This window comes from Chaetodon auriga, chromosome 10 (assembly GCF_051107435.1).
Source record: "Chaetodon auriga isolate fChaAug3 chromosome 10, fChaAug3.hap1, whole genome shotgun sequence".
Lineage (NCBI taxonomy): Eukaryota > Metazoa > Chordata > Actinopteri > Chaetodontiformes > Chaetodontidae > Chaetodon > Chaetodon auriga.
In genome coordinates, this window is record NC_135083.1 from 24,799,196 (window position 1) to 24,814,134 (window position 14,939).

General features: G+C 44.4%; 1 protein-coding gene across 4 annotated transcripts in view; it reads right to left on the reverse strand.

The window, feature by feature from the left end:
• Positions 1-14,939, reverse strand: part of flna (filamin A, alpha (actin binding protein 280)) — a 49,353-nt gene that overhangs the window by 4,409 nt on the left and 30,005 nt on the right. Inside the window, exons 11-43 of one of the 4 annotated variants that reach the window (XM_076740181.1) lie at positions 14,374-14,500; positions 14,158-14,294; positions 13,841-14,037; positions 13,571-13,684; positions 13,297-13,440; positions 13,086-13,209; positions 12,480-12,640; positions 12,278-12,368; positions 11,672-11,841; positions 11,022-11,139; positions 10,556-10,668; positions 10,226-10,375; positions 9,751-10,069; positions 9,296-9,469; positions 9,045-9,207; positions 8,780-8,940; positions 8,259-8,426; positions 7,987-8,110; positions 7,728-7,884; positions 7,460-7,649; positions 6,270-6,293; positions 5,549-5,796; positions 4,204-4,278; positions 3,355-3,454; positions 3,101-3,241; positions 2,831-2,959; positions 2,488-2,661; positions 1,872-2,033; positions 1,571-1,774; positions 1,332-1,484; positions 1,122-1,244; positions 465-731; positions 198-335 (exon numbers count right to left, since the gene is read on the reverse strand). In XM_076740181.1, the coding sequence (XP_076596296.1) occupies positions 198-335; positions 465-731; positions 1,122-1,244; positions 1,332-1,484; positions 1,571-1,774; positions 1,872-2,033; positions 2,488-2,661; positions 2,831-2,959; positions 3,101-3,241; positions 3,355-3,454; positions 4,204-4,278; positions 5,549-5,796; positions 6,270-6,293; positions 7,460-7,649; positions 7,728-7,884; positions 7,987-8,110; positions 8,259-8,426; positions 8,780-8,940; positions 9,045-9,207; positions 9,296-9,469; positions 9,751-10,069; positions 10,226-10,375; positions 10,556-10,668; positions 11,022-11,139; positions 11,672-11,841; positions 12,278-12,368; positions 12,480-12,640; positions 13,086-13,209; positions 13,297-13,440; positions 13,571-13,684; positions 13,841-14,037; positions 14,158-14,294; positions 14,374-14,500 (5,040 nt within the window). The remainder of the gene's footprint in view (positions 1-197; positions 336-464; positions 732-1,121; positions 1,245-1,331; positions 1,485-1,570; positions 1,775-1,871; positions 2,034-2,487; positions 2,662-2,830; positions 2,960-3,100; positions 3,242-3,354; positions 3,455-4,203; positions 4,279-5,548; positions 5,797-6,269; positions 6,294-7,459; positions 7,650-7,727; positions 7,885-7,986; positions 8,111-8,258; positions 8,427-8,779; positions 8,941-9,044; positions 9,208-9,295; positions 9,470-9,750; positions 10,070-10,225; positions 10,376-10,555; positions 10,669-11,021; positions 11,140-11,671; positions 11,842-12,277; positions 12,369-12,479; positions 12,641-13,085; positions 13,210-13,296; positions 13,441-13,570; positions 13,685-13,840; positions 14,038-14,157; positions 14,295-14,373; positions 14,501-14,939) is intronic. The other 3 variants (XM_076740182.1, XM_076740183.1, XM_076740184.1) reach the window with 3 other exon arrangements.

Sequence of the window (14,939 nt, forward strand, 5' to 3'; positions counted from 1 at the left end):
TAACTACAAAACCAGTGACATATAAAGATCAAATTTCTTAAAAAAACAAAAAAACACCAACATTTATGCCAAAGTGGGACAAGAATATAAGTATATGTAGAGGAAGAAAACAAAAACCAGCATTAAAGAACATACATTTACTGGACGTATAAACATTTAATCTGCTCTCATCCATTCATTAACGTCTCTTCTCTCACCAGGCTCCTGCACGATGTAGGACACTCCACTGGAGCCGTCCTTGCGGTCCTCAAAGGCGATTTCAGCCTTGCTTGGCCCCTCGACGGCAATGCTGAGACCCCCAGCTCCAGCCTCTCTTGTCCAGATACTGAACTCAGCTACACACAACACACGGGCCAAAACAGAGTCAAGTACAATGTGTAAATAACACATTGCAGCCGCCCCCCCCGACACACACACACACACACACACACACACACACTCACTTATAATCCGAGCATACTAACCTGGTACTCCAGCCTCTGCTCTCTCCAGGCCCGGCCCTCCAGCACGAACCTTATGAGACCCGCCCTCTCCCAGGGGGCCCACCGTGAACTGGAACGGGCTGCCAGGCACATGCATGCCGTTGTATTTCACACATACGGTATGGACCCCCGTCTCGGTGGGGACAAAACGAATGCAGTAGGTGTTGTTCTCTCCCTCCATAATGTCAGCCTTGTGAATCTGGCCAGACGGGCTGGTCACCTGAGCTGTCATGTCCGCTATGCTGATCTCTGAAGAGACAGGCAGACAGATATTTGAATCATTGCAAACACATGCATAAAGTGAGACTATGTAACTTTTATGTAATGGAAAACTGACTGGAGTCATTTGTTTAAAAGGAACATTTTGAGAAACAGGCTTTACTTTCTTAAGTTAGTTAAGATTGATCTCACTCTCGTGTGTACAGTTAAGATAAGGGTGGATCCGTCAGGCAGTTAGTCCAAAGGTGACAAAACCCACTTACGAGCACCTCAAAAGCTATTTAAAGCAAACCATAATTTAGTTATTATTTCTCTGACAGTTACACACCTATTGAAGCACACCAGCTGTGTCATACTGTGGAGCTTGAATTCTACCATGACAACAGAGAGATGCATTGTAATGTCATTATTTCCTGTCACCTGGGATCTTGAGGCTGAGGTCGCATTGGCTGCCCACATTGGCAACTGATGCTGCTCTCCTCTTCCTGGTGATGCTCTCCTTCATCCTGCCCTCCCCTGTTACCTTCACTGTGAATGCACTCCCTGAGCACACACAAGGACTGATTCAGTTTAGTCATTCAAAACAACATTGCTGTTCTCTGTAATCCCTGGCTGGTTGAAGATATGCACCTGGCACATGTTGGTCAGCGAACTTGATGTTGATGATGTAATTGCCTGGCTCAGTGGGGCAGTAGGTGACCTTACAGGTGCCGTCCTCCTGGTCCTCAGTGTTGATGTCCACTTTACTGGGCCCCTCAATGGACAGGCTCAGGCCGCCATAGCCTGTATGGAAGAAACATAAGAGTGGTTAGAAATATTACATCTGGATGACTGAAAATGAAATGTAAAAAACTACCGCATGTATCTACCTGCATCACGAGTGTCAATGATGAACTCAGCGGGTTCAAAGGTCCTGGCCTCGCTCAGGCCCTGGCCACTCACACGCACACGGCTGGCATCACCAATCTCTGATTGGCTGATCATAACAGAAATGGGGCTGTTTGGAATATGGCGACCGTTCTTTGTGATGTTCACCAGGTGCTCTCCAATCTCCTTAGGAACAAATGAGATGCCTGTGACAGACACGTGGATAAAAACAGGAGGACGAGGGTTAAAACAAGGAGGAAGAAGATAACAACGGCTGAGACTTTTCTTTTCACACACACTCACCAACATGTCCGTTACGCAGCATCTTCAGCAGGCAGGGCTCCTCGCGGCCCGAGGGCGTGGTGAGGGAGGCGGTCAGTTGGCTGATGTCCAGCTCTCCAATGTCCAGTGGGATATCTGCGGCTGAGCCCACCTTCAGATGGGACATCCTCATGGAGTCATCACCTGAAGATGCAGTGACAGTGACAGGCCAGTTAGACACTGACAACATGAACACACTCTGAGGACAGAAGGGAGGATAGGGGAGTGGTTGACATGACTCTTCTGTCATGACCAGCCTGACATGTAAGCTGACTGCATCAATTGGTAACGATGTTTGGAGAACTGAATAATCTTGCTGACCTGAATCAGACAGGCTAATATCAAAGCACTGTTGTTTGAATCAATTATCATATAACATTTTTCACAGCAGACATTTTGACATGTCAAGAAGTTAAAGTACAGGTGGAACTGAGGGCTCTGCTCCAACAGTGACTGCAAATCAATGCAGCAGTTTGAACCACTAGGAAAGGGAGTCCTTCTAGGTTGAGAGACAAGGCATTAGTTTTAAGTTATATTTATTTTCAAGTTGATCCGGCCTACGTATTTCTTTTAAGGACTTGAGAACAGATGATATTACCTGTGATTCTCGCAGAGAAGGGGCTGCCAGGGATGTGCTTGTCATTGTATTTGACCAGGATGCTGTAGTCTCCCGGCAGGACGGGCAGGTAGGACACAGTGCAGGTCCCATCCTGGTTGTCCACACAGCTGATGTCTGCCTTGGATGGACCCTCAATGGCCAGAGACAGACCACCTACAAGGCCATGATATGAACAGTGTGAGCAAGCTGTTGGGTGTGCTATTGTTGCAAAACTAAGTACTGTGCAAAATGAATAAAAACTGTACCTATGTACAGCATGACTAATAAGATGTAGAGGTAACACATATGTACAGGTGTATACTGCCATTTGACAGCTACATACCCTCTCCAGCATCTTTAGTGTTAACAGTGAAGACAGCAGGCTTGTTGACAGTCCCATGGATGAGGCCAGGGCCATAGGCACTGACGTTACCACTGTTCATGTAGTCCACATAGAACTGTAAGGGACTTCCTGCAAGTGACAGCAGAGAGGAAGAAGAGAATGAGAGAACGGTGATTTGCGATGGCATTTTCTCCAACATTGTTTTTCATGCACGTTCGATGTTCCAAAAGTCTCTTGTGTTTCTGCAAACACTTCAGAGGTAAGCTTTACCAGGGATGTGGATGCCATCGTATTTGATGTCCATCTCATGCAGGCCGGCCTCAGTGGGAGCGTACTTGACAGTAACAGTGCCATCCTTGTTGTCTGTGATGTCAGGCTTGGCCACCTTGCCCGATGGCATTCGGACCTCACCTTCAACAGAGGACAGAGACATACAGTCAGATTTCACAAGGCACAGACAACATCACTGCAGAGTGGGGTTCAGTCTGTCTGTGCTCATCATGCTGCACACTGGCTTTTGTTACCTGTGATCTCTCCCTTCTGGATGGTGAATGGGATGACCAGGTCAAACGGTCGCAGCCCTGCCACGTCTAGACCATTCATTCCCATTGGTCTGTCTGTTGCCTGGGAGACACAGGTCAGAGGTCAGAGACACTGTCTGAAGAGGTTGTGGTGATGGGTGTGGTGACTAACAGTATGTGTCACAGATACAAACAACAGCGCAGGACAGAGGAGTAAAGATTTCCAAACACCAGCAAACACAACAGAATGAGACAATCATGACATGAAATGATTGACAGTGGAGATGACAATCATGGTCAGGATGATGACACCGACACAACTGCGAGAGAGAATGAGATGAGGACAAAAACACTGGCAGGTCAAGGGAGAATAAAGAAGTTAGCCATTTTGTAAAATGTGGAGCATGCCCACATTGATGATTCTCAAAATGGCTGCTTCAGTTGACATGGAGCACTGCTGAACATGGACTGCACAATCATTTATGGAGAATATTTAAGTCCCAAATTGAAGGGAAATTGTTCCTTGTGTTGCTAAATAAAAACAGGATGTGTGCAAATTTTGGAACACTCAAGGGAAGAATATTAATGTGCCTTGTTTCTATCATGCAGCCTGTTGCACTGTCCATGTATTTATGGAATCCTGTTTATGAGGTGGTGGGAGTGAAATGAGGAAAAAAAAAACCCTCAGAGATGAAACACCTGCAATGAGAGACAGCAGACACTGATGCAGGCTGATGAAGGGAGGCCATGTACGATGACGTGAAAGGGGAAGAGCAAGAGCTAATAGAGAGGGTTAAAACAAAAATTGGGGTGAGAGGGGTGAGAGAGGCTGGAGGCAGAGGTTTTAGGTACCCAGGGCTGTTGAGCGTAGTACTGGGGCATTTGGCTCTGCTGCATGAGCTGGTCTGATGGAGCTCCTTCCAGCGCCTGAAGGGGTGGGAGGTGTTGAGGGGGTGGGTAGGGGTGGTGTAGGGAATGGAGAGGGTAAAAAAGATGGAAGGGATTGGAGGGGAATAAAACAGCAGTCAGAGAGATGTAGAAATGTCTGAGGACAGCAGGACCCACTCATGGAACTTCTGTAGGGAGGAAAAAGTCCATGCAGCATCTCTCACTCACATTTTTATACCAAACACAAAGAGAGCTGAGAGTGTGTTCGTTGCTCTGTTTGTTATCCCAGTGACATCTGAGTTGTCTGCCTGTCAAAAATCCTGGAATTCCTGTTACTATCCAGTTAAAAGCATTCCTCATAAAGACATCAGTCTGGTTTTAAAGCAAACCATACCTCACCTCTGCTGTTACTCTTGGAATCATTTTTAAATTAGGTTGAGAAAGAAGTAACACAGCGTCTCCCAATTCATATATGTATATTATATTTATTAATTTCCATTTGATTTACTCCAAACATTATCATTTGCTGAGCCGACGCCTGTAACTGGCTGTTAATCTGACCGACATCATTGAGTAAAAAATCTGAATTCCTGCTGTTTACAAAGGGTGTGCAGCACCAAGATCCAAAGCGCTTAAAGTCTTCTGTTCCTTATTTATGTAAATGAGATTGTCTCCTCTTTGTCTGAGTGTAAAATCCCTCTTTATGCAGATGATACTGTTATGATTCTGCCCACTGTGCCACTGAGAAATTACAACTTTCCCTTAGTGCAAACATACTTATTCTTCTTTAATTAGAACTAGTATTAGTACTGTAAATATGTATTTATTTATTTCTTTATTAATACATGCACACACAGAGTCTGAAGAGGATTGAGGATCTGCCTTTGTTAGTTTTCTATTGAAGTGTCACATAGAAAACTTTGTAAAATGCAACAAAAGCTTGGCATGTACGTGTTCATCACTGGTGATAATCATAACACTAAACAGCATATTCTGTATGATAAAGTGCCTTTGCTCTTGCCTGGAGGGGTCTTCAATCATCCGACAATCAAAACACTTCTACCCATCCGTATCTTCTTAATAATCATTGTCTGCCTGCCTTTTATTACTCTGACTGAGGCTACACCTTGTTTATTATCAGTTTTGCTGTTTTATTCCTTGACTCCATCGCTTATTAATATTTTGTTCCTGTTGTTCCACTAATCTGTCAGTTAATGTTTTTTGCTATCTTTATGCTATAAAGAGCATGAATGCTCAGCTAAACTACCCTGTATAAATAGAAATGAAGGCTGAAATGCACATCACTCACCGTGACTTGGAAGGGACTGTTGGGGATGTGCTCCCCTCCGAAACGGACACAGATGACATACTCGCCAGGCTGCGGGGCCGTGTAGAAGATGTCAAACGTGCCGTCTTCATTTTCAACGACATCCACGTCAAGCTCTGCCCCTTCGGGTGTGCACACGCTGCACGTCACCTTGCCTTTCCCAGCAGCCTTGGCGTCCACTGTGATGACTGTCTGTTCACCAATCTGGATGGTTGGGCCAACACCAGCACCTTAAATTTTGGGAAGAAAGGGTCAATGATGAGATGTAAGTTGTTATTGATATCTTACAGAGACACAAAGAGCCACACACACAATATTCAGCATGCACATTCCACAACCATGAGACCAGGTTAAAGTTGGATGAGATCTAGTCATGTTATTTCCATTGACTGTACGTTGTTATCAATGGCTCATATGTTTTAATCACACAGTTTCCATGTAGAACTGAAAGCTAAATAAGCCATTTCCACCATGCCATCCTACCTACTCTGTTAGTTCATTAGTTTGTTCAATAAATAATATGAGAGGGAAAAAGAGACAAGCAGTTGTGAGGGAGAAAGGGAGAGAGAGAGAGAGAGAGAGAGAGAGAGAGAGAGAGAGAGAGAGAATGGGATATCCTATTGAAAGCTGGTGCCACTATCCTCCATGCTGACAGAAAGAAAGAAGAGTTCCTCTACATTCTGAAGTTGTTCAGAAGGCTTACCTAAACCGTGACCGCCGATTGAGACTGATAATAGGAACGGTGAGAAGCAGGGGAGCGAGAGAAAAAAGTGACAAATAAAAGACAGTCAGGTGGGGGTGCGGGTGGGGGGAGGCTTTAACTGTGCTCCAAACACTGGGATGAAAACAAATGGTGACAGTGGAGTGTGAAGCGGGGGGGTGTCTGTGTGTGTGTACAGCGGGGACTTGGGTCAGGGGGAGTGTAACTGAGGAGCACAGCGTGAGGAACACAACACAACAATGCATGAAACATTAGACATGAGCAGCAGGTACGCTCAGAGAAATAATCTTCAATGGCTGAGATAATATTTTTCACTACTTCACAGTTTGCTGTTTTAAAATCTCCTCTGAGGACATCTTACTAGAACTAAATCAAGCCGAGTTACAACCGGAGATTATGGTTTGTAATTACTGTAACTGTCACACATCACAGCTTTGAATAAAATTCATTTTTCCTAAAAGACAAAAAAAACCCCACCAGAATAAAATCACTTTATTTTGATTTTGAAGGAATAGTTTGACATTTTAAGAAATATGCTTATTCATCTTATTGTTGAGAGCAAGATGAGAAGTCTCATGTCTAATATTAAAAATGAAGCTCGAGCAAAGACTGGAAGTGGAAATAGGTCAAAGGTAACTAAATCCACCTATGAGCACCTCTAAAGCTTGCAAATTAACATGTTGTATCATTTGTTTAACTGAAATGTAAATATCAGTTATGGTTTTTGTGTGGATTAGCTGTTTCCTCCTGCTTTCAGTCTTTATGTTATGCCAAGTTAACCATCTCTCGGCTACAGCTTCATATTTAATGGACAGGTATGTGAATGCGATCGGTCTCATGGAGCTCTCTGCATGGAAGTGAGTTGGTGTATTTCCTAAAATGTCAAAATATTCCTTTACACATTAAAATTGACTGAAAATTAGATGAAACATAACTAACACAACACTCTGTAATAAAACAATTTCTTGTTTTGTTAACTACTTTAGATAACCAGCAGCTCATTGGTATTTTCTGTTACAAAATAGGAATGCTCCTCCACATGAAAGACAGACACTGCAGCCTCCTTAAGGTAAAAGTAAAATGTATGAGTAAGATTTGTGTGTAAGTCTACTTTTCAAATATGTGTACTTTATGAGAGTGTATGTCCAGTGGTCTAACTGGCCGTTACATACCTGTGACAGTGCACTTGCTGGCATCCCCAGTGGGCAGGGCCCTGATACGGTAGGGTGAGTATGGGATCTCATCCCCTCCGTACTTAATGAGGATGGTGTATCTGCCAGTCATGTCTGGCACATAGGACACCAGGTAGGTCCCATCGTGGTTGTCACGGATGTTGGCCTTCTTGGGTTTCCCCTCTGGGTCCTGAAGGGGGCAAATTACCAAAGTTTGAAAACAGTTACAAAAATAAGCGTGTTTCATTGTCACCACATGAGCACTTACAGTGATCTGCACTGCCAGCAGTCCCTCGCCTGCGTCTTTGGCGTCAATGGTGAACTCGACGGGCAGGGAGGCGGGCACGCCAGTGGTGTTGAGGCCAGGTCCGCTGGCACGCACTTTACTGGCATCATGGGTGGGAAGCACCTTCACCTTGTAGGGGCTGATGGAGGGAAAGAGAGGGGCTGCATAAACACCAACGGCAACTGAAGAGGAACAAATATTCAGATACTACCAGATGCTGATGTGTGTTTCTGTGCGTTACCTGCGAGGAATCTCCTCATCAGCATACAACACATTAATGGAGTATGGTCCCTCTCTGGTGGGAACATAGTTGACTGTGTGAGTCTGGTCACCATTATCCACCACTTCCACTGGCTCCACCACACCTACACACACACACACGCAGAGAAACAAGAAAGTTAAATTCTAAGTGCTGAAATGGTTGCTTGGGATGGTTTTTGTATACGACTGTTGAAAAATACACGTGTCGATCATGAATAGTGACACATTAGAAACATTAGAACACACACTTACCTTTGGGCCCTTGTACGCGGACCTGCAGTGGGGCCACACCAGCTTTGGAGGCGTCCACTGTGAATGCCTGAGGAATGTTGGCCCTTACGTTGGTGCCCAGGCCTGGACCCTGGCACTTCACCTTGGTACTGTCCACTGTGTCACTGACTGGCACTGAGAATGGACTACCTGCACAGACAAAACACCAGAAAGGTTTTTTTTAAGTATTCCAAAATTCTCTAGCAGTTCAGCATGCAGAGATAGTTTTATAAACTTTATCACATGGAAATCCTCCATGTTTTCCTCACATGTTTCTCATTCTCTCATTGTTCCTGTGTTTATAGACTCAAAAATGTTTAATCTAACAGAAGTATATTCACAGTATTCCTGTCCACTCAGGAAAAGAAATCATTTCATTTGAGGTCAAATGTAACCAGGTCACTCAGATTGAACTTTTTAATAAATACTACATGGAATGCGTTAAACATTGTGACAATAATATGGAAATATTTCTTGACACCAATTACTTTGTCCAGCTGTACCTTTGATGGGCTGTCCTCCGTACGTGATGTTGAGGTTGTATGTGCCAGGCTCGTATGGGATGTACTCCACACTGCAGCTGCCATCCTTGTTGTCAGTGCAGGACATTTTGGCCTCTGATGGACCCTCCATTGCCAGACCAAGACCACCAGTACCTGCTCCTCTGCACAGGTAATGATGAACATTAAAAATACAAGCAGGAAACATTCAGTGACATTTCTGCTTTTAAACCTTGGACTCTACAAACTAATGTTTTGTCTCACATACCGGGTTTCCACTGTGAACTTGTTGGGCTTGTTGGTAATGCCGCCTTTCAGGCCAGGACCGTGCACGCGAACACGAGCTGGATCACAGCCTTCAGTGACGGCAACACGGAATGGACTTTTAGGCACCGGAGAGCCGTCATAGCAAACCTCCACACTGTGCGGGCCTGAAGCATACACACAATATGAAGACCGCTTCAAACTCTTGTGCTGGAGAAATACAAATTCTGCACACACGGCTACTTTTGAACTCACCCTCTTCATATGGAGTGTACTCTACATTGTAGGTTCCATCACCACGGTCGGTGATCAGGGAGTCTGTACGGCTGCCAGATGGGTTGCTGATAAGGGTTTTGATGTGGTCGCCTCCGGCCTGTGTGAGAGCGCGAGCGTCAACCGTGAAGTCTGTGGTCGCCTCGCGGAAAACACCTACAAACACAGGACAGGGAACATACAGCAGGTTGGTGAAATGTTTGCAAGCTCGTACAGGTTTGGATTACATTTAGGAATGCACCAATCGGATACCAGCGCAGTCTTTATACCACACCATGTGGAATTCATTGGGATAATTTTATATGTAGGTTAACATGAGGTCAGGAATTGCTCTGCAGTGTTCCAATGACACTGACAAAGAAATTCCATTTTAACTTGGACAAAACACATAAAACATGGTGACCAAAACACGAACTAAGCAATGTGTGTTATTGCACCTTTGCCCTCCACTCCTGGTCCGAACACGCGGACTCCACTGGCATCCACTGCAGGCTCCACGTTAAGCCGGGCAGGGAAGTTGGGCACATCCTGGCCACCGTAGCGAATGGTGAGAGTGTACGAGCCAGGGTAGAGAGGGATGTAGGTGATGGTGTAGGTCCCGTCTCCGTTGTCCTGGATGTGAACCTCAGCCTCAGTGCCGCTGTCTGAGATGATCTCGATGGTCAGGTCAGCTGGGCCAGCGTTGGTACAGTCAACAATGAACTCCCCTTTCTCCCCGACCTTAGCACGCTCCAAGCCTGGACCTGAGCAGCGTACCTGAGAGGAGAGGGGACAAGAAACAGAGGTAAATGATTAATGACCACAATTGTGTCAGCAACAGCAATACTTTTAATTCAATTTAGATGTTATACATTTGAATCACATTCTATTCATTGGATGGATAATACCAATCTCTCAGTAACTGAGGCTAACCTTGGATGGATCTGAGGCAGGATAAGCTGTGGGGGTGAAGGGTGATCCAGGGATTGGCACTCCATCATAGGTCAGTTCAACCTGGTATGGCCCCGTCTCCCGGGGGATGAACTTCACCTGACTGGTCTCTGCACTCAGCCCTGGCTCAACCTGGAACAAAAAAAAAATGAAAACACAGACAGGATCTTACTGATTAATAAAAAAAGATTCATCTTTACAGCACATAGGCATCAGATGTTAGAGATACAAGGTTTGTTCAAAATTTAAGACATAACTTAAATACATTACAAAAAACAAGGCAGTTCTGAGCATCCCAATCATCCACCATACCTTGCTGGTCACTGGCTTCCCTGACGGTGCGGTCACCTTGGCGGCAACCTTGCCCTGACCGCCAGCACCCTTTGATTTGACAGTCACTTCCTGGTCTTTGCCAACAGTCATCTCTACAATAACAATTACACACAGAGAAAGGACAGGGCTGTACATTTGAACAGCAACTGACACTCCTGGTCCACTTGGAGAAAGACTTTGCCAAATATTCCATTACCCATTTTGGCTGTTTTTCTTTTCTTGGCAGCAATAGGCTTCCATATAACAAGAGAAATGCTAGGTCACAAGCAACAACAGATCGTTTTCACACTCTGTATCCCAGACGGAATGAAACACTGACTGAGCAACAGAAACACGATGCAGCTCTGGTTACGTACTGTATGTTCAACAGACAATTGTGCTACATATGAGGGTTGGAATCAAAAGGTGCAGAGGTCCAAGAGTAGTAGAGAGTACAAGTACATACTGTCTCCCAGGCCTGTAATGTTGATCTTGCTGAGGTCCAGTGTGGGTGCCACACCAACGTTGAAGGGGCTCTTGGGAATGTGATCTCCACCGTAGGTCACAGCAACTCCAAGAGGACCCTGGGTCAGGAAACAGAGGAGTGTCATAGATGTGATCACACAAATGATTATGTAGGAAAGGGTGACCAGATTAATGCTGATGTGACATTTAACATAAGAGCCAACGTAAAACGTAAAGTAATATCTGGCAGATCCATAAGTTTCTGAGTGAGCAAGCAAATTGCAGTTCTGAAATTTCTGAAGATCCAGAAAATTGTTACCACTGTCATGTCTGTTCATTATCTATGGAGGTAGAGCCGGGAGGTGATTAGCTTAGGTCAGCATGAATCCTCAATAAGTAACACATTATCCAATTTGTTTAAAATGTACACAGACAAAAATGAAAAAACTAAAAGTTAACTAAAAACTTAAAACTAAAAGGCTCCACAACCTATTTTTAATTACATTTCTGTTTGTGAATGAGTGTTTGTTGAACATGGTTGAAACTTATCTGCCTAAAAACGTCAGTTCCTCTGGCTGATACAGGCTGTGGATGGGTTACGTCACAGGGTGATCATTTGTTTTGCATGTGCGAGTGACTCTTCCATCTTACCTGCTGCACAGGTGTGTATTTCACAGTATGTGTGTTGTCATGGTTGTTGATGATTTCAAAGTCCTTGACAGCCTCTCCTTTGGTTGGGCCGCTGAAGTTGCAGTCCACGTTGGCCTTTCCTGCTCCTTTAGTGCTCACAGTGAAGTGAGTGGGCTTGTTTAATTCAACACCTGAGAGAGAACGAGCATTCATCAGAGACCATGTGAGTTTAGGTCAAGTTTAAAGTTAAATAATAATCCACAACATTTTCACAGTAATTTACATTTGTCAAATTCTAGCAATTTATAACAGTTTATGCATTTACTGTAATTCTTTGTTTCGTTTCAATTAGGTTTGACCGCAATAAAAAAAATAAATAAATAATGAATAATAACAATAACAACAATAATAATAATAGTTATAAATACTGTTGTTGTTGATAGCAGTATCATCATCATTACTATTATTATTACACACACACACACACACACACACACACACAAACACACACACTGTATATATAAAAAATAAAAGTAAATAGAATCCCCAACAAAAGACAGAAGATAAATACTTTTACAAATAAATACTTCACAGTGAACCACCCGAAGAACAGGCAGCCTGTCTTACCACTGCGGCTGAGTCCCGGTCCCTCGGCCTTAACTTTGCTGGCATCATGAGAAGGATCCACTTTGATCCTGATGGGCGTCATTGGAATAGCCTGAACAACAAACATAAGCGATACCATGTTCAAAGGCACATTTTAACACACACTCACACACACTCAATCCTACAGATCCACACTCTGCTCTCATTCATGCTACAAACTCACCTGGTCAGCAAACAGGACCATGATGGTGTAGCTGCCTGCTCCAGGAGGAGTGTATTTAACAGTGAATGTGTCATTGTCATTCCTAATGATATCAAAGTCGATGTCGGCCTCTGCAGGTCCCACCACTCCAGGGGCACACTTGATCCCTATACTGATGTCACCTGAGGACAGGAGGCATAAGTCATCAGAACACACTAATCCTTTCTGGTGATGCTTCACAGCCATTCAGTGCAGCCATTTTTCCTCTTTTCCTTCCTTAATTCAACTTAGTTAAAGGGAGAAAACTAAAGTAAGCACATAGTATGAAGTTGGCAAACTTATTAGCAAACAATTACCTATTTAAACATTCAAAAGACACATAGGAACATTAACATTCATCTGGAGTCGTGTCTCTGGCCACCTGATGAATGAAAGCCCAAGATTCTCTCCACTTCCAGCTCTGCTTTGCTTTCCAACAACTCCTGAAAGGCTAATATTTGACTTTTCGGTGCTACATATTCTACTTTCTGCACTAGCTAGCTGCTAAATTTGTCTGTCATTTGGCTGGACAGGTAGCGAACACACGTTTTACTGTGTGAAAGGATGATCAGTTTTACATAGTTTTACCTTGACCAGCCTCTGCACAGTCAACTGTGAAGTATGTTGGCTCGAAGGCCTTGAGGCCAGTCTTGGCCACACCAGGTCCTGACACCTTCACCTTGTTTGGATGACAGCCTGCTCCGATATTCATCTGTGGTCAAAAACACAACAGCTAAAGATACGCTTCTGTGACAAAGTTTCCTTAATGTAAACTCCTGGAAAACCTTTGTGTTCTCACCCTGAATGGGCTGTCAGGGATGTTGACTCCACCCCAGGAGACCATGGCGGTGTGTTTTACAGGTTTACGTGGGGTATAAGTACAGCTGTAGGTTCCATTGCCATTATCCTTAACCTGAACATCCACAGGAGTACCTTCACCATCCTGTGCAGATGTGGACAACCAATAATTTAAGGGTTAGTTAAAACAATACTTCATGAAGACAGAGGTGTTGAGTGGCCGAAGCAGGACCACATACATTTCTGGTCATATACAGAAACACACACAGCCCTACCTGAGCCACAATCTTCAGAGGAGCTTTTCCTCCTTGCTTGGCATCGACTGTGAACTCGGTGGGCTTTCCAACAGCCAAACCACTGCTTTGGAGGCCTGGACCATATGCCTTCACCTGGAAACAACACATTGATGGAGCTTCAGGAATTTGAAGGGCGATCACTTAAATAATTTCAACATGAAAACAAATAACTGTTATTAGTTTTAATTCTTATGCGTGTTTTGCAGTTGCACCACATGTAAGTACATGTATCCCTGGGTGGGTGTGCACCTTGTCAGGGTAGAAGTCTTTGCCTGGTGGGTTGACAATCTCAGCCATAAAGGGGGAGTGCTGGATGTCTTCGTTGTTGCAGAGCACGTGCACAGCATACTCGCCAGGCTCTGTGGGCCAGTAGCGCACGTCACAGGATCCATCGCCCTTGTCATCACATTCAATCTTGGCCTGAGATGGACCCTCCACAGAAAAACCTGAGCAGGAAAAATCACAAACATAGCAGGCTTAGAAACTGTTGGATACTTACAACAACACATACTTTCAGGAATCTTGTACTGTGTGTGTTATCTCTGTCGTCTCACTGCTTTACTTACCCAGTGTACCGACGTTGTCTCCAACAGCCTCCACCACAAAGTCAGCAGATTTTCCAACAACGCCACCCTCCAGCCCTGGACCCCAGGCCCTCACCTTCTGCTGGCCGGCCTCTGCACCAATCTTGACCTCAATGGGACTAAATGGAGCAGAGAAGTATTAGTCACTGTGAAAATGTAGTTCAGTTGCAGGATTTGTGTCCATGCGAGTGTGTGTACCTGCGGGGGATGTGCTGTCCGCCCCAGGTGATGGTGATGCTATATGTTCCAGGTGCGGTGGGGTAATACTCAAATCCATACACACCATCTCCAAGATCCTTTCTTTTACACGGCTCCTCAAGACCCTCTGTAAACAGTGATGCACATTATTTTTACTGATTTTTCCTAACTGCTAATTTTAGAGGCAAGATGAAAAAAGCAAACAAACAAAAAACAAATTATTTCTTGACAGCCCATGATTATTAATTATTTAATGTTTCCTGTTTGCAAGGCCCATGGAACAAGCTTTTACCACAACATATTATGAACAACATATTACCATTGTGATTTTGGGCTATGTTAAACAAGACTAGGTCGAAACCTAGGGTAAGGCTAGGACATAACAATAAGGACATAACTGAAGACTGAGCTGAAACAAAAGCCAGTCAAGCTGTACCATGCAGTGGAAGAGTGGTTTTTAGAGTTTCACTGAAAAGAGCTGCTGCTGGAAACAAAGCTGATGACAGCAGTGAGAATTAACAGTAAGGTTGAGCTGGAGACGCGGTTGATCATTCTCTTTGGATTCC